Genomic DNA, 27,930 nt, shown 5'->3' with positions numbered 1-27,930 from the left:
GTATGGAAATTGAATAATATTAGTTCATTTTCTTGTTTATTGGATCATTTTAGTTCATTATTTCATTTTCTTGTCTAATGAACGAAAATAAAAAATTTTGGAATCTCTTAATAATATTTAACAGTTTAGAAATTTATTTTATGCAATAATTAAAAAATTAAGTGTATCAATGATCTATCATATAGTACATAAAGAGGAATACGTGGACTTAAACATTCAATATATTTGATGAATATTGCATGCCTATAGACTGATTATTAAGTATGGAAATTGAATAATATTAGTTCATTTTCTTGTTTATTGGATCATTTTAGTTCATTATTTCATTTTCTTGTCTAATGTACGAAAATAAAAAATTTTGGAATCTCTTAATAATATTTAACAGTTTAGAAATTTATTTTATGCAATAATTAAAAAATTAAGTGTATCAATGATCTATTATATAGTACATAAAGAGGAATACGTGGACTTAAACATTCAATATATTTGATGAATATTGCATGCCAATGGAAATCTTTCCAATACAAATAGGAAGTGAATAAAGAAAGAATGTACAAGGGGAGAAAATTGGAGTAGCTGTGCAACAGTGAATGTTAAAATGTATGAGGGAACTTGTAAGTAGGCAAAGATAAATTAGTTAAATCAGAGTAAAATAAATACTTAAATTTTTATATAGGACAGACCATGACAGATTATTTAATAGTATTATTATTCATTGCTTTTTTCTGTTTATTTTAAATTTACTTTATTATAATCCTATCACTTTATTGTAAACACTTTATTTTAAATTCAATATTATCATTTTAAAAGATTGCCTTGAATTAATAAATATTGATAAATAGTTCAACTATAAAAACTTTTCATTAATTTTTTTAAATGCTCATACTGGATTGCTAATAAAACAAAAATTAAAATAAATAAAAAGACAAAAATTTTATTGATAAAATTTTCTAACAGGAAACAAAAACTTTTTTTATGAATAATTATGTGTTAAATATGATGGTCATAGTGCAGTCATTTCACCATCAGATTCAGGATCTTCATTCGTCGTGGCGCCATCTGCCTTTTCTAAATGGTAGCTTTCTTGCATTGCATTATCATCAGGTTTTTGTTGTTCTATCCAATAAGATACATCAGCTGATTTCTAAAGTAAAAATTACACAAAAATTAGTGTTAACATAATTGTTTACATTTGCTTTAAATACAAAAAAACATTTTCGCCATTAACATCGGATATAAATATTTTCTTTTGTATTATGGTTTGTCTTTGAATTCGTGATTCAAATATAGCGTTAGAAATATCCAACTAAATGATTAGAAGCTTCCAAGATATTACTTTAAAATTTTAAATGCGCCTTTATTTTAATTAGTTTTGGATATAACATGTTGTTTGTGAATCGACTTCACTCGGAATGGGAACAAAAAAGAGATGGGTTTTTCAGGAGAATCGTTTCCTGTTGACCCACGTCCAACGAAAACTGAAAAATAAAAAAAGAAGAAAGAAAATTTAAAACATATAATTTTTACAGTTAAATTAAAAATTATTTTTTCTTTATTTATTTTTTAATATTAGTATTAGTGTAGCCTGATAAAAATGTGAAAAATGAGAAATAATAAAATTCATTCAATAAAAATGGTCGGAAAAAAATCGTTATTTTTTTTAAACAAAAAAATAATAAATGTAACCCAAATGTTTTTAAATATTAAGTTGCAACATAAAATACTACGCACAATTCCCTAATGTTCTACGTTGTTCTACAGAGCTTGATATTTTTTGCTCGACTCCTTAATTCCGGACAATTATCTTTCAAGCCAAACTTTTTCTTTAACAATCTGATGTATTTTATTTATTTCTGAACAATTTCTTTCTATTTCATGTTTAACAATCAGATCATTTCACTTAATTTCTTATTTTCGGTCAATTAACTTCCTAATATCTATAACAATCTGACTTTATTTTAAATAAGCTGACTGAATATCTTAACAATCTTAACAATTATATTTTAATTAAGTCTAAAATTCTCTTTCAATTTATACATGTTAAACAATCTGATACATTTTGTTTATTTTGTATATATTTAGGATAATGCTTTTTACATTCATATATAGCAACCTGACATATTTTATATAATTCTGTAATACTGGATAATTCCTTTTGAGTTTTAAACAAAACATTGAAGTCCAGATATCTTTCCCAGAAGTTTGCTGCCCTTTTGTCTCTAGGTTAATATGCTTTGATTAACCTCTTTTTGACAGGTTTTATTTTATTATATGCTAATACAGATACAGTATCAGCGAGCTGGATTATAGATTCAGAATCTAAAGTAACTTTTCCCTTTTCTGGTTGTTAATTTTTTTCCTAGTTCTTCTTTCCTTTGAGTCAGGCATAGTTCATAGCACGGTTCAATATTTTTTTAAATTTTCTTTTCGCTCTTAACTCCTAGAACACTAAATTAATAAGAGTTATATTTTTTGGATGCCTTTTTTATATAACTTGATTATTTCTTATCTTACTTGTTGATGATGTTTAAATATCCTTACCTAATAGTTGCTGAAAATACATTGCTAGAGAATTCTAATGTGATACGTTATTATTTGCTTTTAGTGTCATCATAAATTTCAAGTAAATATCTCAGTTATTCAATCTGCAACATTTTGCACTTAAAATTACGAATGAAAAATTATTATTTCAAGTGCAATGGGGAAAAGATTTAAATTTCAATGATAATTCTCTCCTATTTTAAAGATATTTATTTAAGAATAATACTATTTTAAAACGTGTATATTGTAAATTTACAGTAAGTGACAATATTTTCATTAAGGTCTTAGGCAACTATCGAACTGACCTGCATATTTATTTATTGTTATTGTTTAACTATGTAAAATATGAAGTCTGTTCGTAAGAAAACAAAAGCATTTTAAAGTTTTGTGCTAAAACAATTTCTTCTATGCAGAATAAATAAATAATTAAAACTAAATTTAAAAATAATAAGGAAATACTTAGTTGTTTATTAGCAGTTGTAAATGTACAACGAGTAACGAATTTACAACGAAATTGTAGAAAAATCTTGAAATTTACACAATAAAAAAGAAAGTCCCGAAATTGAGAAAAATATGTTAAAATAGCTCCGACAAATAATAGTCGAATTTGAAAACTCCATGTATTCAAAATTAAAATAGCATATACTCTTTTTTTGAGCAAAATACATGAGGAAGGGGGAATGTTTAACAGAGATGTTCGTTGGCTTTTCTAACCAAAAATCTCTCGGTTTGCGTCGTAAAATTTTCTAACCACCATAATTGTACACCCCAATCAAGGGAGAATATATAGTAGTCGCCTCCGTGACACATAATGACATACATTTAATACGCTCAAAAGTTTTTCTGAAGTATAGCGAAATAAGTAAAAGTGAAATTAAAAATACAGATTTCCTGACTGAGCTATTTGGACCATATTTTCCAAATTTCAACCCTTTCTACCATTGAAATTAAAAATAAGCATATCATAATGGGTCATTGCCGTGGCCACTATATAAAGCTTCCTAACTCTCCCTGAACTGGGATGCACAACTATGGTCTTTAGAGCATCCTTTTAAGAAACCTTAGGTCCTTGGTTCGAGCCACCAACCAACATCTTTCTCACACATTTCTCTCTTCACATGCATTTTGCTAAAAAATTGAATACATGCTGTGAATACATGGAGTTTTAAATTCAATTATTATTTGTCACGGAAATATTTTGGATCCACTTTAACTCAATTTTGAGAAACCTTTTTTTTTACAGTGTACATATTTAATTCTCAAATATTGAAAGCTCTTGAAAGCTCAATTATAAAAACTTTAAAAAAAAAATTTCTGTGCAATAGAAGAAAAAAAAATTAGAAAATAACAAATTATTAGAAAAGTTTCGAAGAAAACGCAAAAAAATTATTCTTTTTAAATTTGATTTCATCTAAATTTCAAAACATGGTACGTAAAACATAGAAAACATTATTTATTGCTGTGAAGAATCCCTCAATTATTATATTTTATTAAATCTTGCAAGAGCAAACAATCCTTAATTTTCCATATTTTTTTCTCAATTAGTACCAAAGAATTATTTCACTAATGAAAATCATAGCTCATTGTGTATTTCTCACCACCTGTTGCTCAGAGCACGTGTTACTTAACTGCAGTGGGTCTCTAAGAAAATTTGTACAAGAAATGAAGGTCTTTCATGCTGCGTTTTACGACTGAATAGTCGTGGTTTCCTTAGCTGTCCTTTTTTGGTATAGCCAAACAAAAGTCAAATATAGTTTTTTTTTTTATCTATTTTTAATAGTTCTTACTTTTCTAATCCTCTTATTGGAATTTGCGTTTACTACGACATATTACACACTTATATATATATATATATATATATATATATATATATATATATATATATATATATATATATATATATATATATATATATATATATATATATATATATATATATATATATATATATATATATATATATATATATATATATATATATATATATATATATATATATATATATATATATATATATATATATATATATATATATATATATATATATAAATATATATATATATATATATATATATATATATTTATATATATATATATATATATATATATTATATATATATATATATATATATATATATATATATATATATATATATATATATATATATATATATATATATATATATATATATATATATATATATATATATATATTTCAGAAGTATATATGTCGCATCAGAATGTCTCTGCATTTATAAGTTTCTTATAGCTTTAAAGGATTTCTAAAAAACTTTTCGTGCTAATTTGTATCAGAAAGACTCTCCCAATATTTGATGCAGCAGTAGTTCCCTTACTTCAGAATCAGGTTCAAAATTACAAGGCTACAGAGTTGAACATTAGTAGTCGTGAACCCAAAATTGGTGGGCTCTTCAACGACGGTTATAAAATGAAATTAATTAGTGGGGGCCGGGATAGTAACCACTATTTAATGGTGAGTCGGGTAGTGAACTCGCGTTCGTGAGAACGGGAGTTTGAATCCAGCTGGCCGAAGAATCCCCATGTATTAAATGGTGACTGATTCTCGTTAAAACTGCCTGGCTCACGAAGTCCTCCAAGTTCCCTTGTCTTCTGGATTGGGTTCAAATATTGCAAGGCTACGGAGCTGAGCATTGGTAGTCGTAAACTCAAACTATGTTGTTAAAGAACCATGCTACGTCATCCCTACTAAGATATTATCAGTGAACTCTCATCCATACTGAGGAAGTTGGGTCGTGATCTCAGCCTATAGACGAGAGGTCATCTATCCGAAGTGGGGTGGAGGGCTCATTCCATGGCACTCTAGTATGAGAGGTTACCAATCTTAAAAGTGGAGTGTAGCGCTACTTTTCCCTTCCTGGAGAGCGATCCTAAATTTGATCTCCTTAACATTGATTTTACTTTTTGAGTATTTTGCCATATTTCAAGAACTTAAGCGAATTGAAAAATGTTTGCACTCGATTAAATAAACTCAAAAGATAATTCTATGCAAAAAAATTTATTTTCTTAAATATTTATTATTTTTGATTATTTTATTTATAATAATCGAAAAAATTTTCTATTGAAAGATATATATTTTTTACATCATTTTAACGAATATAATTTTACATGGCAAAATACAAAATTTAAATGAAATTGCTAGAATAGTTCCTAAGAAATCGAATTTTAAAAATACGAATTTTTTGAAATTTTATTGCTCAGGAACTATTTGACCAATATCGCACAAATTTTGTATTCTGACAAGTTAAATTACATATTTTAAATTTTACAATTCCAATTTTTTTTTCCTGTTATTAAATAAAATAATGAAAAATATTTGCTAAAAGTTATATTTTGCATGGAATTATCTTTGAATATGCGAATTTTATGATTGCATGCAAAACTTTTTCAACTCGCATAGAAAGTATATAGTATTCACATATTGCGTAATACGCAATATATGAAATTAACATTAAGGGGTCCAAATTTCAGAACGCTCTCCTGACCAAACTATCAGGACATTATTTTTCGGATTGCGGCTAACCCCTTTATTTTGGGCGTCCAGAATCAGAATCTGTCGAAGCAATGGTATTTTAATTCAGAGAAAATACGTTTTTACGTCTGATAACTTAAATTATCGTCTGTACTACTTAATTACTGTATTTCAGATCAACCCCTCTCACCTTTAAGATTGGGTTCTAGAACGTAAGGATCCGATCTTAAAAGCAAACGTTATTCAGGGTGGTCCATTTCTTATTTCGCGCACTGTACGTATTAACGAGTTATCTTCAAATATTTATAAAAATTTAATAATTAATATGGATAATGATGGACAATGATATAACCTCGAAGGAGAAAAAATGTATCGAATCCATTAATATTAATAAATTAGGCGTAATTTTCTGAAGAAAAAAAAAGAAATAAAAAAGAAGAAAAAATTATTGCTGATTTCTATTATTTTTATTTATTTTTATGAATGATAAATCCAATTATCAAACTATTAACCAGTTTATAAATTTGAAATAAGCTCTAATATTTTGACTGATAGGAAGGTGTAAATGCTCATTTCATACTAATCATAATTTTAACAATAGTAATAGTAATAGTAATCATAATTTTGACAATAGTTATGTAATTTATAGCTAATTATTGATGGTTGATGGTGATAATAAAAGTAACTTTTCTTTATTTTAAAAAAAAATTATATTTTTGATCTGTTATTTATGATTTCAATTTTGGTCAGTCGAGTTATTGAATTTAGTAATGTTTAATTCCATAGTTGTTTATTCCCATGTCACGAAAAAATACAAAATTTGTAAAAGCAATTCAGATTGTTCTTTAAAATGAATAAATGCTTATTTGCTTAAAAACGAACTAAAATTTTTTTCGAAAAATGACGAGCAAAATGTTAAAAATATTTATGTTATATTCAATGTCACTATTTTATAAATAAATAGAATGATCAATATATCCGTAATTTATTTACGAATACTGCCTAAACTGTATTGTTACGTAGACCCCATTTTCTTTATTTTAATGTTAAAAATGTTTAGCTTAATTTGAATATGGCCTATCGAATACGATTCCTAAACCACTTTTCAGTATACAATATTAGTCATGAACAAAAAGACTGCAAATTTAACTAAAAAGGAGAATTTATTTGAGAAATATTGAGATTATTTGAGAATTTTATTTGGGAGTCAAGCATCCCTAAATTTAATGAAATAGCCTCGTTTATCCTTCCAAAACTTTATATAGTTATAGTTAATTGTTAACGAAAAGTTAAAACATTGCCTAAATTAGCAATTTGGGCGCATTCTAAGAACAGGTACTTGTAAGAAACTTTCTGTACCTCAATCTGTGCAAGTACAATAAATATTGTAAAAATAGTTGTCATTTGCTAGTTTTCTGAATATTTTAAATTATTTGATGCTAATTATATGATATGTTTTATTATTTGAAAAATTCCCCATAAATTATATATATGTATATTAAAGTCACTCCACATCAAATTTATTAACATAAAAGCTCATTTTTATAACCCTAGAGTTTTAAACACTACTCTAAAGACGAGAAAACTCTTACCATTAAGATTTTCCACCCCATTAACACGAGGACGGAATTAAGTTCCCAGAAAGCAGTCTTGTATCGTGTCAAGCCTGATTAAAAGGCTTGTCAAATTTACACCATTGCTGAAGCTGAGAACTCCATCTTGCTAAGATAGGAGAAAAATAACCATGTGACGCTAGTGGTCAAGCATCACGTGCTTGATTCCAGGCCATAGTCGGAGTTGTCGTCATCCGACAAAGCTTCCAAGAGAATCGGAGATGAACAATCAGGTTTTTGTTCCTCTTATAACGTCACGCGCCTGATGCCAGGTCTCGTGTAAATGGAGAGCTGCGGTTTAAAATAAACTGCCCTTGCGTTACATAGAGACGAAAACCATGAAGTATTCCCGTAGTTATTCTGACGAACGAGAACTCATTCATCTGCTGCTAAGGATATTTTACTGGAGCATTATCTTCACTCTTGTCTTATTAAACTATTAGTGGTTTAGCAAATGGGTAATATAGGATCAATGTTTTACCTCAATGCACTACTTCCCTATCTAATTATACAAAAAAACTAGTTTTGCTATGCGGAGAAGATTGCTGGTTAAAATACAACTTTTTACGTGCAGAACTGTCAGTATAACCGTTATAGTTCCAAGACAATCAAATCTCTATTTTAACTGATGCAGCATGAAGCACTGACATATGTTTAATAATCTAGTGAAGTGCTGCGAGCCGAGATTTCTGAATCCGTAAAGTATAGCGAAAGCGTTATGAACTGACCGACGAAAGTCTATAAAGAATAATTTTTCCTTGCAAGAGGAATTACTTTTAATTAATTTTCTGAAAGATGGTGCAAAATTGAATTGGTTCAATTTTAAGTTGTTGATCATCAAATGTACATTCAACGAAAATAAACAAATACGTCATGAGTTGTTTTCTCTAGCTTACAGTATTTTTTTTAATCATACCACGATAGAAAAATCGAATATTTTTTATTAGATATTTTTAATTTTATTATAATCTAATTTTTTATGATTTTTTATAATACAGTTTTTTTTTATCTTCGCATGATCTATCATTAATTGAATATATTTTCATTTATTTTCATCTGTAATTTTTTTTTATTCATAGAAATTCACCTAAAAGAACTTTTGAAAAAGCTTATACCTTATGGAAGTGATGCGATAAGCTTTTTTCTCTCAGGAAACTAATTCTAATTTTCCCATCAATTTCACAAACAAGAGATCTATCTCATCAATCACTATTATATCTCTTTTGCACAGCACAAACGATAACAAAATTCAGAAACTAAGAATTGATTCCATTCAATTTATTTGACCTTTAAGGTCAAGATTGAATAACTGAGTGTGAAGGACTTGTCAACAAAAGGGAGAGACGTGCAGAGATGAGTATACAAGATTTTTTTTTTTTTTACTATTATTCTTTCAAAAACGTTTGTTAATGTAGTCTCGTGGCTTTATCAGACATTGGATCTAACGCCGATACAGTGACCTCTGTTCGATGTATGAGAAAATTTGTTTCTATAAAAACGTTCGCTAAACGTTTGATTATTTCCGTTATCAAAATTCTGTTAGAATAATAACTCTATTAGTTTATCTGAAACTATGTTTTTAGTTATAAATCAATTAAAACTTATTCAATAGTTTTTTTTTTGTAAACTGTGTGCTTATAAAAATTATTCAAAGTATTGTATTGCTAAGCTATTTACAGAAGCTATTAGCTTCAGAAGCCTCTATTAGCCTACTGAGAAAAATATTTAAAAAAAATTTTGTTATACACAGCATCACTACATATCATGCATCAAACAAAACTGAAAGAAGAAAACTGAACTGATTTAGCGATATAGAGTTTTTAAAATAGGCTGAAAATATCTATGGGGTATAACTAAATAATCTTAATACAGGATGTTTTAGACATCCAAAATTTTAAAATATAATTATAATTAATTTAATGATAAATATATTAGAGACTCGATCATCAAAACTCTATGGTATTTTATTCGATTTGAATGACGAAAAAATTATATTTAACGGAACACTGACTTTCAAATTATACTTATTCATTAGTTTCTTAGATAATTAAGCTTCATTTTCTTAATAAATAATAAATAAATATTTGCTGAAATTCTCTCATTTTTGAAGAAATAAGAGAATGAGGTACCTTATATCTACTAAGGGGTATCTTATACCCAATCCTACTTGGGGTTATAGGGTACGTGGGGAATATGAGGGCCCTAGGCCAGCGCTTCTCCGGCCTTATGACGCACTTAGGCTATACGACGCTATATATTCATCAATCCACAATCCCTTCAATCTAGGAATAAACATTCTATCAACACATGCATCCCTATAAGGCTATCACATGAATGATTAAATAGGCACTTAAATTGGATTATATTAGGAAAATTTAGAAGAACTCAATATTTTCGGTAAGTTATTTTTTGAACTACAAAACAATAAAAAAAAGAGAGGCTAAAATGAGCCCAGCCGTCTTTCTAGTGTTAAGTAATTATAATTAGTGAAATGAAATTCAAAATAACCTTTTTAAGCATTCAAATTAGTTTAAAAAGTGTTTGTAGTGGAAATAGATGGTTAGATATTAGTATTTATGATCAGGTCAAATTTTTTGCTTTACAGTTTCGTATTAAATTTCCATTTTTTTTAATGCAATTTGTCCAAGTCAAGTGACTCGCAATCCACTCTAAGTAGTTATATTACTCGTCCACTCTATATTCAAGTTTTTGTATTACTTTTAATTTATGTTCAAAATTATAGTCTAAATCGACTGTTTATAAATATAAAATTTACGAATTATAAAAATATAATTTATGGTGATTGAAAGAGAACAGACCACATACTATGCTGTTTAATGCACCCTCTAAAAAAATATAAAACTTGTTTAAAAATTTCCTTTTCTTCTATTTTATTTATTTTATTTTGTTATATTTATTTATTTATTTATTTTAATAATTCTAGATACTTGTCCTGGAGTAAGAGTTTACTTCGCTCAGAAAAGTAGGATTGTAGGAATATATATGAAATTTCGATTAGCAAATTATATGTACATTTATTTTAACGCTTTTCGATTAGCAAATTATTTGAAAAAAGCGTTAATATCATGCATATTTTGTGTATTTATGATAGTTTTTTTTTTGTAAATTTAAATGTTTTGGCTACACTTTAGAAGAAATAATTCACTTTCGTAAAAAGAAAAAAAAGTATAATTACTTTAAAAGAGTTATGATTTTTCAAGCGAAAATTAGAAAGTCATAATTTCATCAGTCTTTTTAAAGTCATAATCCTATGTTATGTTGTTATGTTATAATGTTATGTTCTTTTTTTATTTAAACTTTTGTTATTTAATAATTTGTTGCGTAAAAGTGCTTTTGTTCAATTTTTATGAATTATTTTAACAACAAATGTTCCAAAAAACTATGCTTTCTCGTAATAATTTTAGAATATTTAATTTTAAACTTTTGTTTATAAGCTAAGAAACTTCTTTGAATAAAGCGTTAACGTCATGTATATTTTGTGTAGAAAACAAGGTGATTACAATTTTTTGTTGTAGTAGATATTTTGTCTACACTTTAAAAGAAATAATTCAATCCGGAAAAATAAAAAATAAATAAATAACATAATTACTTGAAAAGAGTTATGATTTTTTGAACGAAAATTGGAAATTCATAATTTCATCATTTTTAAAGTCTTAATCTTATGTTATGTTGTTATGTTATAATGTTATGCTCTTGTAAACTTTTGTTATTTAATATTTAATTTTGATCATTTCTTATGAATTATTTTTATAGAAAATGTTCCGAAAAACTATGTTATTTCTGAATCTTTTTCAAATTTTCAATTTTAACTTTTGTTTACAATTTAGGACACTTTTTTAATAAACAAGTTATTTGAACAAAGCGTTTATTTCATGCATATTTTTGACGAAGAAAAAAAATATGAAGTCATTTTTTTTTCAATTTCAAAATATTGTCAACACTTTAAAAAAACTGATATACTTCGGTGAAAAAAATAGAATTAATTGAAAAGTGTTATTTTTTAACGGAAAATTTAAAGTTATCATTTCATCAGTTTTGGAAAGTTACAATCTCATGTAATCAAAACATTTACGCATTAAACTAAAAATATTTCTCTTTCTAATTGTTCCTTTTTCCATGTTCCTGAAAGTTACATTTAGAAAAAGCTTTCTCGTTTATTTGATTCTAACTTGCATACGTAGATTGGCTTATTCTTACTCAAGAAACACGTGATGAGTAAATGCGCCAAAGTCATCAGTCATGCCTATATTTTAATAAAATTAATAATTTAAATTTATTAAACCCTATTAATTCCATATAAAAAATCTTCGAGTTTGCTATTCGAAAACTCTAAAATTAGCATCCAAATTTGAATAATTTTATAATATTTAGTTAATTAATTATTTGTTCCCGAAAAAGTGTTTTTAATAATTTTTTGCGAATTATTTTCATTGATAATATTTTATTGATGTTTTTTTCGGAATCCTTTTTGAATTTTTTTGTTTGAAACCTTTGTTAATAAATTAAGATTAACAAATATAACTGTAGGTTGAAAAAATATTCAAGGCGTTAACTCATGCACATTTTATGTTAAAAAACATTTTTGTCTACACTTTACAAAAACTGCTTACCTACAATAAAAAAATCTAAAAAAAAAATAAATAAATAAAAGCCAAAACTTCTTGAAAAGGCTTTTTGGACTGAAAATTGGAAAGTTATAATTTCATCAGTATTTATAAAGTTATAATCTCAATTAGCAAAAACAATTACAGAATAAACTGAAACTAATTCCATTTCTAATAACTGAAATATTCCAATAACTGAAACTATTTTCATTAAAAGTGTCTCTTTCTCGTGTCTCTAAAAGCTCTATTTAGAATATGTCTTCTCTTTCACTTAATTCGAACTTGCATATGTAGATTGGCTTATTCTTACTTAAGAAATACATGATCGGTAAATATGCCAAAAGTCACCAGTCATGCCCATGCTTTAATAAACCTTTGTTTGACCAGGTGTTTTACTCCGTGGCAAAATAGCCTACTAAAAGTGGGCTGAGATTTCGACTTTTTCTAATAAAAGATAGACGTCATTGGAGTGTGATTTAATCAATGAGATCTAATTTCCGGTTTGGAATTGTAAATTTGTAAAGGTTGGTAGCAGAATCAGTTTAAGTGGTCTGCTAATTAAATAAACGGAAAAGGTAAAAGGTGTAATTGTGGTTTGTAGTGTTTGAGTTACTGCGGTTTTATCTTTGACCTTTTACCAAAGAAAGTAAGAGGATTATTTATTTATTAAGATGTGTATTAACAATATTTTTTACGTATTCGTTCTATTTATCGAAAGCAAAGTTTAAATAGACATTTAAAAAGTTTTTTTTTTCATATATTGTCATATATTTGATACTCAAATGATGCGTTTTGTATGAAAAGAAGAAAGCAAAATTTAGAACTTTATGCTAATTACAAATTAAATATTTGGTCTTTTGATTCTTACGTATTTTAAGAAGTATATTTATTTTTGTTCAGGTAATTATTAATAAAAATACTATGTTTTATTTAATTACTGTCGATGAACAGTTGGCCCAACCAATTTACGACTACCAACGTTCAAATCCGCATCCTATAATTTTGAACCCAACCCAGAAAACAAGGGAACTCCTGTATCAAGCATTGGGAGAAATTTGCATTCGTGGAGGACTTTTTGATGCAACTAAACCGCATTTGCGTACATGGAGTGAAAAACCATGAAATTTCCACGGTTAGCTTGATGTAAAGGGGACTCTAATCCATGATCTGTTTAACACTGAGGATATTTTACGTCATGCACTGTGGTCGGTGTGAGCCAGAAGCAGAATCCATATTGACCAGGGGCCCTACCATGAGCTACCGGGAATGGAATGAAGATTCCCGGCTGGAAAGTGAAACTGGGAAAGTTTGGTTCCATGAATGTTCAATACCGCACCATGAACACTCCCTTGGAATCAAACATTCCACGATAACTCGCTCTCAGGGCGTGGCTAAAATTTAACCAATCACACAATTTACTTTAGATTTTCTTTTTGAGTCTGGCAACATTAGCATGAGTAAAACGAAACGAGCTTCTGCTATTTGGATAATATTTTTGACTACTTATTGTTTTCTTTTTATAATGTTTTTTGTTTTCATTAGACTAAAAAAACATGAACTGCGAATACTTTGAAATATTCTTTAATTTATTATACATATAGTTTTATTAATTAAAAACTGTCATATTTATCATGAATAATTCATAAAATAAAATCATTTTTTCATAATAAATATTTCTGATATATCCCTTCCTTAATACGTTTCATTACTTATTTTAAATATTTTTTAAAAAGTACAACTCTTAAAATAATGATCATATTTTAATGAATTAAGATTCAAAATTTCGTGCCTGAGAACTGCATGTAGATAGATTACTAATTTTACTAGTTTTTAAATCCAAACTAATTGCCAGAAAGAATTCAAATTTTATCAGACAAAAAAATTAACGTTTGCCTTGATCTCTTTGAAATTAATTTAATTTCAGAAAAGTTCATTAGTTTTCAATTAAATTTGTAACAGTATGAATGACTGAATTTACTGCTTTGCTTATTACTTTGGTTTATTTGTTACATTATAAAAGTGACTGTTTTTACTGATAGTTAAATAAATATGTTCACAAGAAATTAATTTATAGAACTGCGTAAAATTTTTTTCGTGATTTGTAAGATCATTTTACGTATGAAATACTTAAAAATTATAGTTCAGGGAACTACTTCCGCAGCTTTTATAGTATATATTTTAATGGAAGAATGAGAATAAAAATTTTGAAAATGAGTAAAAGAAGAAATAAATACAAATTTCATAAATATTTTCTGAAACTTTTTTATTTTTTTTTTTGTATTTCTTATTATACAAATATATTACAAATTCTTTAAAATGTGCTGCCATTGGTGTATAATATAAAGAACTATCGTTCGAAAGGAAGTTAAATATTGTTTAACTAAAAGTTCATCGAAAGAAAATTAAAAAAAGAAATGAGTGGAACTTCAAAAAAAGTTATTGGCCAAGTAATATATCCCGTAATAATAACATAGAAATAGTAACAATTATCATATGAAAGCATAATTATTTTTAGTTTGCCGTAATTTTTAACTCTGAAAGTATCTTTTCGTTCACACATACTAATGAAACAAAACATTTCTCTTTTAATTATCGTCTTGAAAATGGCTCGGGAAAGTTTATCTTTTAGAAATTTTGTTATCTTTTCTTATGAAATAGAAAAAAATTAAGACATTCATCGACGAAATATCGTATTTAGTCCTTAAAAATTCATCATTCCCTCCTTGGAACGACGATTCCAGGTGCCGGAGACTGGTTGGAATGAAACCGGTTCCAATTCCAGCCAAGAAACTCTTTCCAAGGTGTTCGTGGTGGGGAAAAATAATTCCCGTTGGAACGTGACGTCATTCCCAGATGGAATTTCATTCCATGGAGCTCATGGTAGGGTTCCAGGCCATCCCTGGGATTCGTACCCGGTCCGCCTCTTTGGGAGGAGAGTGGTAAACAAAGTTAAAAGCTTTATGTGAGCAAAAAATAAACGATTAATTCATAGAGGCTTGTAATTATATATTGATATCTAGTGGAGAAAATAATTACATTTTAAAAAAAGAAAATACAATTTTTACAATGGATAAATTTTTCTGTATCGAATTTTCTATTAAACTTCTAAATCTTTGCAATTATTTTTTCAAAAAGTAATTTTACGAATAATAAGAAATATTTGGTTAAAATTAAAATAAATCTGCTAAAAGTTAGGCGAAATGATAATTTTTATAACAATTGGGGTAATAATTTTATACAATGTATACAATATACTAAAAATTGTATAATAATCTTAAATCCTAATGCACACTGTTAAATAAAAATTCTATGTATTAGTATTTAGAGAATTTGTAACATTTTTAAGAATTTTAGTAAAACTTGTTATATAGTTTGAAATGACAATATGTGGAAAAAAACTGTAAATTAAAGTAAATATTTTAAGAAATTTCAAACAAATATTTCATTACAAGCTATTATTTTTTAAAATTTTCACGCTATTCAAACCAAAGATTCATAATTTAATGTAATTTTAATAAGTTGTAATTTTTCATCTAATTTACTACTAAAATTTGTAAAAATTATTTTAATTAAAAATCAAAGATGAAGAACACCTTAGTACATTTTTCACAAAAATGGCAATTGTATTGCCTTCTGTTGTAAATAAATAACGAAACCCCGAGAGTTATTACTCGGTGAATATGGCCTGTGCTGGAGAAAAACTGTTCCTCTAGACTTTTTTTTTCCTCGGAAGCACTTTCATGAACATAAACCGTTCTTTCCCTTTAATCTTCAATTTTTCTTTCGTTAATAAGCAGCGTAGTATTAATATTACAAATACACATAAGTTGCTAAATTTTACTGCTTTGGTTTGAATCTTTAATTTTTCTTATGAACTAAGAAAGATTCCGATTTTTCTTTTCGTAAATTATTCTTAAGTAATCTGCAAGTCTGCAAATCTATCAAAAGGTAAACTTTTTTAAAGCATGACTGTATTTTAATGAATGTATACACTAAGTGTAAGAGACCAGATAGTCAATGCTCTATCTAGAACAGCTTTTCATTTAATAATCCGATTTTCGTTTGCTAAATTTTAAACCTAATGGTGTGAGTGAAACATTTAATATATGATATTTATAAATGCAGTTGATATTTTATCTACTACATTAACAAATAAATTAATTAACTACTAAAAAACAAAATGGTTAATTTCTGACACGTGACATTTGAAATTTAATTTAAATTGAATTATGCATCGTATAATTAAAACTCCATTAAGTGATTTTATAAAAAAAAATATTCACTGATAAAAAACCTTCTTAATCTTTTTTCAAATAAGCGAGCTATATAATTGCAAGTATATTTTTTTCAATTCAATTCTAAATCAAGGTAAAAGAGACTGTGTGATTGTATCATTAAGTTCCCTGGGATGGATTCAGTCTGCATAATCTGCATCAAAGTATAAAAAAGTATAAACAGAGTGCAGTAGAAAAGTTTCTGATACAACTATCGTAAAGTATAATAAAGACATTTATGGTAAAAAAAGAGAAAGAAAAACATAATTTTTGTAATAAAACCATAATGTGAAGTAGTTAAAATATTCATATGGTAACGGTTTACTGGAAATGCGGGTTTTCAAAATTATAGTACTTTTTACCTTAAATTTAGTAAAAAATACAAAAGTGAAAAGTAATTTAACGGAACAAATAGTTTTTATGCCATGTTCTAAGATATCGTGATAAAATTATCTCATTTTTCCACATTTAGTAAATTTCATTACTCATTATAAAATAATATTTTACTGTTAATTTTACCAAAATCATTATAAAAGCGTTTCATAATGATTATAAAAGCCAAAATCAGTATATAAGTTTTTCGCCGTTCCCATAGAACCCAGAAACGCGATAAAGTTTACCAGAATCGGTAGTTTTGACCCATATTTTTTTCTCCGTGCAGTTTGCATTTATATTTGCTACCTCTGAAATTAACGCCGTTTATTCAGAGTTCGTGAAGAAATATTTTTAAATGTTACAAAAATTTGAAATATTATTTTGTGGAAATCATTTTGTGAAAACTGCACCACTATCCAAAAGAGGTTTATGTTTCTTTGAGAAAAAAAATCGGTTCTCTGTAAATTTTGTGTATTGAAATATCGTCTACAGTTCTCAACTATCATATTTAAGTTATGTTCCACAAACATTAAGATCACATCATTTTATGAGAAAATTAATCATTGGATCATAAGTTCTTCAGGGAATATCATTATTATTCTTGTTATTGAAAGGTCATAATCATGTGACTTAAAAAGTTAAAATCACGCATCTAAAACTTTAAGAACATCAACTCACTTTTATTGATGTTATTAATGTGTTATAATGACTTGAAAAGTAATTCTTTCCAAAAAAGAATAAAATTGAAATAATTTAATTCCAGTCTAATACTTACTAGAAGAATTTGAGTAACTCAATAATGTTTATGTTCGGGAGAGATTGATAATTTTTATGTTAAGTTTCTCTTAACAGCACTTTACAGAAACAAAAATACAGTAAAGAAATATTTGCCTTAACTTGCTGGTATTTGTGCCTAAGTTAAGGTTAAAAATCAAGTTCCTTACTTGGATAAAATAATAGCTCATGTGCTTGTCAGTTACAAGTTTTCTAGAATATGGTTTAAATCTCGGATTCTCAAATTTGACCCTATTTGCGATATTCTTCGTCTTATAAAATTTGTTTACAATATGATATTTATTATTTAAACATAATATATATTTTAGATGTATAAATAGAAAAATACTATTTTTAAAGATAAGTGTTAGACTTGAAAGTCATGGAGATTTCATCACACCTCTTGTCTCACTTTGCGGAATTATATACTGTTAGACTTTTTATTCTAAAATTACTGTAAAATAAAAAGTAACAGTCTGTCCATCAGTAAGTTTTCAGTAAAGAGCATTTTCTACCTTAAAAGTTTTGAAACCGTTTATAACTAGTATGGTTACAAAAACCATGAATTAAAAAATATGCAGGTTTTCTGAACCATTTACAACTAGCATGGTTTCAAAACTATAAAATATTTTACCTTGATATTTGAGCTAGGCTTTTCGTTAGATTAATGATCTGTTGAAGTTGGGTTGTGGTTGAGTTGGGATTTATCAAATGAACGATAAAATAAGTTTTTACTAGTTTAATTAGTTTAACCGGTTGCTTCGCCCATCGTAAGAGATTGGAAATACTAGAATTTTTTCCGTTAACCTGTTTTATGGTGCTACCATCAATGCGTGAATGAGAGTATCGTATTCTAAAAGTCTAGGGTCATAAATTTGGTCATAAATAGGGTCATAAATTCAGTGCAGGACACTGAAAACTCATCATGTGCTGAAGGTAATGAGGGAAACATTATGGTGTCAATGCTGGGATTCGTACCCTTGATCTGTGGGTCATGAGATTCACAGATTATTCCTCTCGGCTTTAATGTGTACCCATTTGCAATGAGCTAAATGACTTAGTTAAATGGGCTTAGTTGGAGCGATAAAATTCTGTATGTTAAACCATATTAGGGAAAAGCTCACAGTTAACAGTTTGAATATCATCTTATTCATGGCTGCTTGAATATGGTAAAATAACAATTAAATTAATTGTTATTCAACCATTTTTTATCGCCATTTCCAACAGTGTAGGGTGACGCAAAACATTTTTAAGAATCCCTGATTTAAATGATTATGTAAAGTATATTTAACTTGAAGTTATACTTAACTTTTTATTATATAAAACACTAATGCGCATGTATATTGTTGAAAAATTTTATTGGAAACAATGGCAACAGAAAACTGAAATATCAAGTTAGTGGACTGTCATAAGCATAAATAAGACCCTATGAATGGCATAGGAGTATTAAATAGCTAAACATACCAAAATGCATTGTTAACGGATTAGTCAAACACAATACAATAATTTTAAGTTCTTAATAATAAGTAATAATAATGTCGACCAGAAAGTGAAGCTTCCTAGTGCTTAAGCAATTCGCCAAAATTTTGGAAAAAAAGAGAAAGGAAAATGACGAACGTGTGTGCTGCCTTCCTCCTATTTCATAAACAAATGTATTTCTAGCTTTAAAAAAATAGGTAAATAAATAAAAAAAAATGTTCTAAACTATAAAAAAAAAGAAGTGTCTTACCGAGTGATGTTTTAACGTTGCTATGTCTAGGTTAACAATAGGCACGCGAATAACTTAGAAACCGCCCACTAGCTGTTGAGTCACCGGCAATAAAATGTCCCTCAAACTTCAACACAACAATTCTGGTTGGTCATTAACTCATAGTTTTTTTTAGGAAAAATTCATGATGATGAAGTATAACAGGTATTCGACTCTGCATAGTTCATTACCACCGTTTTGTTTAGTACGATTTTCGTTCGTTTACCTGTTAGATCTCGCAACCATTGTTCTGATCTTAAAATGCAAACAGTTTTTTTTATTTTTTTAATCAGAATTAAAAAATTTTAGGTTACGGAAATAATGGGAACATAAGGGATAAAGGGTTTTTATTTTATCTCTTCAGAAAGTCGAACGAAACATACTTAATATTATAGATAGAGAAAAAAGGAAGGTATGTAGACAAATAGAAAGTTCGATGTTGACGTTTTTATTGCAAATATAAGTAAGTTTTATGTTATATTTATGTGTGGTAAATATTTACTTGAAAATAAATGCACCAAAAATAAATTTGGAAATTCATAAAACCTTTTTTTATGGGTATGTCATATTTTTTAAAATAGACTTTCGAGCAAGCTGAATCTTGATTGCACGTGACTAAGTTTTTGAACATAAACTTTCAAAATGCATTTTTTAATTAATTAGTAGAACCACAGTTAAAGTAGCTTTAAATAAAATAGAATTCTTAGAAAAAAAATGCGACAAAATAACTCTAATAGGTACAATAAAAACTTCCAATATCGGCATTTTATTTTAAGAATATAGCAGTACAAATAATATATCGCTTAATATTATAACAAATTTCGCTGCTCATCAGAAGAAAAAAAATTGCTTTTGATCTCGGACCCAATTTTTGCTGATTAAGCAAAATGATCTTGTAAATCCAATGACCCCCTTTTAACTTCAATACTTACAGTTTTTTGGGTGTAATTTTTATCTGTGTTTATAACTTTTGGTTTTGAATAATTTTAAGGCTTTGGTTTCTATTTGGGAGAGGTAAATAGATTAAAAAATCGTTTTATTTAAAATGAAAACATAACATAACATCTCCAAACATTCTCTCTTCTCCTCTTTTTCCAAAAATTGTGCTATAATTAAACTAAAATCAAAATTACATTTAAAATAGCAAACCACTCAAATCTCCCTCCGTGCTACAACTTTTCATATCTTAGTAGTTTTCACTTCTCCAAATAAAGCACTACAGTTATTTTTCCCCTCCACCCAAATAAAATTCATGACTATTAAACTCTTTTAAAGTGGGAACAGTTGAGATAATGAAAAGAAAGGCGTATTCGAACTCACTATTTCGTTTTACATACGAATCAACAGGAATAACACCGTTACAGATTTTCATGTTAAACAATGTAATCAGGAAATGTTTTGGGGAGAGTTCATCATAAACTGACATTTCATAAATCTTCCGAAAATAGAGTATTTTAATATTATTTATGAACGCATAACTAAATATTCTCTCAAATAACCAATAGTTAAATAAAAAAATGAGTCAAATATTATTTAAGGGTTGTGCAAAATTTTATTATAATCAGAAGATATTTTAGGGTCTTTTACAAGAAGTAGGAACACACACAAAAAAGGAATAGTTTTCATTGTTAAAATACTGTAATCAAGGTACGTAATTGCTTCCAGACTACTTGCAATAGCTGTGGAAATTTCACTAACAGTGTTTTCTTTTGAATTCTTTATTGTATTATAAGCCATTCTCTACAAACAAATATGCTTGAATTATTTTTTCATTTGCCTGTAATTCAAAATTTTCGAAAATTGGCTTTTTAAATGGACTTTCTTTGTTATTATTTCTTTGGTATTACTTAAAAATTATAATAAAATTAAATATTAAATAAGGAATCTAACGTTTTGTCACTTTTAAACAAATCCATACAAAAAAAGGTTAAGAAGGAAGATCTTCATACGAAAAGAAACACATAAATTATGCATCATGTATAATTAATATTAAAATTTTTACTTTAAAAAAAATTGCCATTTTAATGTAATAGTGGATCTTTATAATATTATCTAATAATACTAAATTTCTTCTCAAATCTTAAATATAATTTCACTTAACCCTTTTTTAAGTATTGAAAATTAAGAAAAACGCGTTTAATTAGACCTTGTAAGTAAATATTAAAGCTAATCAGTGTTCTGAAAATTTGTGAAATTTCGGAGAAATAGTGTATTTATAGATCACACTTAATACTAAGTGGCAATTTATTTATTTATTTACTTATGTTTTACTTCTTTTGTGTGTAATGTGTCTTATGTAAAAAAAAATTTCAAATTTCAATTGATAACGATTACCGCTAATAAAAATTAAAACTATTTTTAATCAAGCTGGTACTTCTTCTTTTTGAACTTTTCTGTCAGCTGTAGTTAAGACTCTAAAATATTTGTGTTTTTATCAAAATTTCGCACAGCTATTACAATTTTATTAATTTTATTGATTTTTTTTCAATGTTACTTTTTAAATAAGACATCCAGTTACATGGTGATAAATAATATTAAAATAAATTGTTTGAATATTTTAGGGATTTGAGTACAATGGCAACTCCTCGAAATATTTTCTGATAACATGAAAATTTTTAACAGTTCCTAAGTAACACTGTTTTTAATTTTTGCCAACTCTTAGATATTTAGTGCCACTCTAATATTAATAATGTTAAAATACGAAACTTCCATTTAATTTTAAGAAATTTTGCTGTAAATATTGAACCTTCTTGATTGATTTCAAAATTTCCATACAATTTTATGACATTTTGATGTAAATATTGGACTTTTTAGTTTCATTTCAAAATTTCTAAAGCTTGATACTTTCAAATTTAATATGAAACATAACTTTTGAGCATTATTTTATTTTCACATTAGATTACATTTTGCCTGTAAATATTTACATTACATTTGCTGTAAATATTGAACCTTCTTGATTCATTTCAAAATTTCCATTTAATTTTATGACATTTCACTGTAAATATTAGGCCTTCTAGATTCATTTCAAAATTTCCATTTAATTTAATGATATTTTGCTGTAAATATTTAACCTTCTATATTCATTTTAAAATTTTGATTCAATTTTGCGACATTTTGATGTAAATATTGAACTTTTCAGATTCATTTCAAAATTTGTAAGACTTGGTATTTTCTAATTTAATAAGAAACATAACTTTTGAGCATTATTTTATTTTTTTTACATTAGAAAGAGAGTTATTTTATACTGCACTTTTATAAGTAAATGGAGTCTGGAGGGGAATCTGCTGCTTTGAGGGTGCAAGTGGCTACCGTCAGTTTTATAAGCGGCGTCTAGCTCTTGTACTAATATTTAATTATATTGATTACCACAATTTGAGAAATTAATCGAATTAAGTAGCGTGCTGAGATCCATTGAGCATAACATGAATTAGAATGCTGCAGTGTTGCAGTTCTAGCAGCCTTTCATAGCCTGAAACAATTGCTATTCAGAAGCATTTCTCAGTTTTCAAACGTCCAACAATAGAAATTTTCCTGTTTTAGTTCTTATTTTTGACCATGGTTAAACCCTAAATAAAACACACAAACCATGTTGCTTTAGCAACTGTAATCCTCTAGACACCATGACGGTGTCTATTCTGATAAACAGACAGTACCTACTTTTCTTCTTCTGCCCTGAGCCTCTCAGCATTCCCCTGCATGTTGCGTAGTTGATGATTTGTAGTTATTTGTGAGCAATCGTAACAGTTTTGTCTCGTATTGTTATCGTCCATTGTGAAAATCTAGTTATCGTTTTGTTTATTTTGATTGATATTTTACTAATGCACGGTTTTATTGTATGTTTAGTAAGTTACGTTATCTTAAAGATACTATTTGATATCAGTTTTTTCCATCATGTTAAATCAAAGAAGAATGAAAAAAGAACGGAACATATACTGTAGAATGGTAGATATATTATTTTATTTTTATTTATGTAAAAGATAAAATGGTTTATTTACTATGCAACGCAGTTTTTACTACTTTGAGCAAGAGAATGCAAATAAACACTATTTGACTGACCAAGAGCATGAAATATTGCAATTAAGAAGATGAATTTCGACAAGAAATATTACTTGAAAAATATTTTTGCTATATTATTTTTATTTGAAACATTATTTAAATATGTGCAGTTATCTATTATAAATTTAATAAATATTCAGGTTATAATAAGTTATAAACCTTATAGGAATACAAAAATATTTCCTATTGTTAATTTGTACTTTAATAAATGACTTTATGTTGTTTTTTTTTTTGCATTATTTATATATAATTCAATAAAATGATAAACTATGCAGCAACTATAATAATTTTTTATAGGTATATATAGGTATACGCATTTATACACATTTATAGGTATATGAGCTTGTGCGACATCCCTTATCACTGCCTTATTTAATTGAGGTCTCTCATAGTAAAAAGGTTCTTCACCTCTGGTCTAAACATTTCATCATCAAAAATAAACATAAATGTCAAAATTGCTACACTCAAAAATTTTAGAAATATTTATATGTAGCTAAAAAAACTTACAGAAATATCTGTACAGATTTGATTTTGTTTATCATGGTTTTGATTATCGAAGTTTTCGTTCTCGAAAAACTTAGCATAGACAAAAATTCAACCATTATCAAAACGCTTACGCATACAAAATTTAGTTCGCACGTGGTTTCATACGATACGAGATTTTCTCGCGGACAATTTTTAGGAGGCAAACAGGCAATATTAGGAGATATATTGACAATATTTCGGAGGCAATATTTTGCTCCCGAAAATATTAGAAGTAAAAGAGTATTTTAAGATAAATAAATATTTGTTTTAACATTCTTTGTAGTTAAAATTATCTTTGTCAATTAAATCAAAATGTAAATGTTTCCTTTCAATTCGCAGTAATAATTTAATTAGTTAAGTAATTGAAAAAATAAATCCTGTAGAGTTTATTATTCTAGACATCAATAGTCTAGAATTTAAAATGCATTCTATGAGCTTCTTATTGTATATATGATATCTATTGTTTGATATCTGTTGTCTCAGTTACGTCTTAAGACATAACTGAGATTAAATAACTCAATGAAAATAAAATAAAAAGAATTAAATTTCCAAACTTGCTTCAACTTTTTTTAATTTCCCTCTTTTTCTTAAAAAAAAATCAGGTGATAGATGTTTATACATGTTATCTCATTTGATAAGACCGTTAGATGAAAAAGTGCTACATGAAGTGTTAAATTATTGCATAGAAATAAATTTGCAATATTATTGTTTTCTTTCGAAAATTTTAACTTTTTACGTCAGTTGAAAAAACTAAAAATATGTAAACGAGTGAAAATGCCTTATAAAAGCAAATATAACTTTTATTAACTTGCTTTGATATTTGTTTTTTTTTCTTAATTTATATATATACATATATATGTATATATTAGATTTTTAGATTTTATGTTATATTAGCGAATTACAAATTATATTCTTTACAAAAAAAATTATTAAAATATTTTTAAATCAAATAATTTAAGTTAGCTTCGAATTTAAAAATCCCCTAGCATTGGAGCACAAAAGTTCATATTATTTTACTCTTACTATTTAATTCTATAAAAAAATTTTAAGCTCCATCCATTTTTCAAATATAAATTTACTATATAATTAACAATGACTCAAAATTCCACAAAATTTAAACTTTACATTTATTTAATCATTTTCAGGAATTCAAATTATACTTCATAATAATATCAAATTTAAATGTAATTTTATCAATATTACGAGTTAAATATGAAGTTAGTTCGAAAAAATACCAATTAAAATTTCCTTTCTCCACTTATCTGACTTGAAATCTTCTTTGCTCACTATTATGAACCAAATAGTTTTTTATCGTTTCCATAATTTAAAACATTTTCACGAATTGAAACTTTATTTTATATTCATTACACGTTAAAAATTTATTTTTTAATTATCAGGAATTAAACTTTTTTTTTTCGTTATGATGAATAAAATTTTATATCATCATTAATATGAATTATTTTAACGTTGTCGAAAACTAATAAATTTCCTTATTATAATCATGTTCAGTATCGCATGAATATTCAACAATTCTTCTGCTTCAAATTAGCTCAAAGCCCTCTTGGGTGGTAAAATTTTTACTTTTTATTCTTATACTGTTTTAATTCTAATTTTGACTTATATTCTAATTCAGATTTATATACAGATACAATTTTCCCACATGAAAGCAAGTACACAAACAATAATTATAATAAAAAAAAATACTTACTTGAGTCATTGCAAAGTTTTCCACTTCATCGTTATTTGCGGGAGGCACCGTTGGGTGGACATTTACGTCCTCTATCTTCTCATCAACGCCTACACCACCCTCAGAAGGGGGCATCACAATCTCTTCCACCCCCGCAATGGAAGATTTCTTCTTATATTGAGCTACATCCTCCTTTCCAGGAAGAGTATCTAAGAGTGCTTCTCTCTTTAATCTTTTCCTTCTCGTACACAAATGCACAAAACTTAATAAACTAAGTCCAAAAAGTCCACCTGCTACGGAAAACACTGTGATGGTCAGGCTGTACGGGCAAGGAGCAGCTCTTTCATCAAATACACTCAAAAGGACACAAGTAAGTCCAAAACCAAGAAGTCCGCAACCTGTAACTACAAAGGTGGCTGTTATGCAAATACACCTGACAAGTCTAGAGCTAACTGTACTTTGCTGTTTCCTAATAACAGGACCATTGCCCATCGATGGACCGGTAGGGCTGATATTCGACATCATCGGCGTAGCATTGTAAGTCGACTTCTAGATGTTGCTTTGCGGTGAGTTAACATCATTTTGAAGACGAGATCGAGTTGATTGGGGAAGAGAAGATCAGTGGGGATTTTCTTGCGGCTATTTTTTCCCCATTACGGACCTTTAGACCAAGTGCGAGGATAGATCGCGTTATTTTTTTTTCATCAGTGCGGCTGATCAAATATCATCAACAGTTTAATTCGAAGTTAGTTTTTTTTCCTCTTGTCTACGGCTTGATAAGCGTGTTAGTATTCTTTGATAGAAGGACGATAGATTTTCTCAGAAAACGCAATAAACTATTATCTGTTATTTTTAATTCTTCTTGCTGTAGAATTTGTGGTTTTGAAAATTCTATGATTTTTCCTTCCTTATCAATGATCTAAATTAAGTTCATTGACAAATTATCACGCTTTTGAATAAAAAAAAAACTTTTAAACGCTGAAAACGTAATCAAAAAGCGTTCAATGTTTTTGAAAATAAATATAAATAAAAAGAAATCCAATTTTTCTTTTCTTTAATTTTGACTCTCATTGCTAAAATAGTTTAAAATATTAATTTTCATACATTGTGCAGTTGCAAGCAACAAATTTACAAACTGTTATTATCACTTTTTTTTTAAAAACAACTCACTTTATCAACCAATTCATCGTATTAACTTGTCATAAACAAACTGCACAACGTCATGCTTGAAAATTTGTATTTTTTTTAGTTAAATTGCACAAAAAATACTGTTACATAAACATCTACTAAAAGAGCATTACAAAAAAGCACAGGAAAAAAAAGCACTTGAAAAAAGCTCGGAGTAAAAGAGTCTTTTTTGGAATGCAAAAGTGAATCCAAATTTAATACTTTTCGAATGCTATTAAGTAATATTTTAAAAATTACAAAAATTAATTTGAAAATAACGAATAAAAAATTTACATTTTGAATTAAATACATTCGTCTTTATATTTAATATCTTTAGTTAGCGGGAATCGAATGGTTCGTTAAATTTATATCTTTTTTTTAAGCGATCACATCACTACTTCATATGTAAGAACCACATTGCACAAATGCATTTCCAGGACATTTTTTGCGCGATTTTTATATGAATAAAAATCACGATTAGGAAATAACATTACGGAATGTTAATTTTATCTTCTGAAATGTATGTTGCGTTCAGGTATTATTAAACATTGGTTGTAATTTAAATCAAACAAAAAATAGATACGTATTTTTGTTGTTTGCCGAAATGGAGAGAACTTGTTTATATTTTGGGGATTGTCCCTTTTAACCTTGAGAATTCAACCGAATCAAAAGAGTGTTAATTAGAAAGAAAGAATCGAGCACACACTTTCCCCCGGCTTTAGAAATTTAAAAATGCTGTTGAGTTAATATTAATGAGACTACTACTACTAGTAGTAGAATATTTGTGTCGTACTAGAGCTGCACAATGGGCTATTGGTGATGGCCTGGGAAACATCTCTTTACAGTAAAAATTGGATACACAAATATCACGAAAATTTCTTCGTTTATGACGAAACCATTTCCTGGTATATACTCCGAGCGAAAATTTTGTCAAAGTGACGAAATAACTATCATCATCATTTCTTCGAGGAAACGAATTTCGTCAAAAGTTAGGAAATATTTCGCAATTTCATTTTTTTAAAAATCGTGATGTCTAAT

The 27,930-nt window shown here is 27.4% G+C and overlaps 1 protein-coding gene across 1 annotated transcript; it reads right to left on the bottom strand.

Annotated features, from left to right (window-relative positions):
- Positions 1–915: 915 nt before the first annotated feature.
- Positions 916–26,517, bottom strand: LOC107455648 (uncharacterized). The gene is made up of 2 exons (XM_016073285.4): positions 25,747–26,517; positions 916–1,144 (listed from the first exon to the last, which is right to left on the bottom strand). Exons 1-2 carry the CDS (start codon positions 26,248–26,250, stop codon positions 1,004–1,006), a joined length of 645 nt encoding a protein of 214 aa, XP_015928771.1. The 5' UTR covers positions 26,251–26,517; the 3' UTR covers positions 916–1,003.
- Between the last annotated feature and the right edge of the window lie 1,413 nt (positions 26,518–27,930).

Source organism: Parasteatoda tepidariorum, chromosome 7 (assembly GCF_982258835.1).
Source record: "Parasteatoda tepidariorum strain Cologne lab strain chromosome 7, Ptep-v5.0, whole genome shotgun sequence".
NCBI lineage: Eukaryota > Metazoa > Arthropoda > Arachnida > Araneae > Theridiidae > Parasteatoda > Parasteatoda tepidariorum.
The sequence above is the reverse complement of the archived record's forward strand: the minus strand, read 5'-3'. Positions and strand labels throughout refer to the sequence as shown.

Bases quoted from the DNA above. Each gene is read 5' to 3' on its own strand.
- LOC107455648 (XM_016073285.4), bottom strand. From the start codon at position 26,250: ATGATGTCGAATATCAGCCCTACCGGTCCATCGATGGGCAATGGTCCT. The intron at 1,145-25,746 runs GTAAGTATTTTT...TTTTTACTTTAG, and splicing joins AAAACTTTGCAATGACTCAA to AAATCAGCTGATGTATCTTA.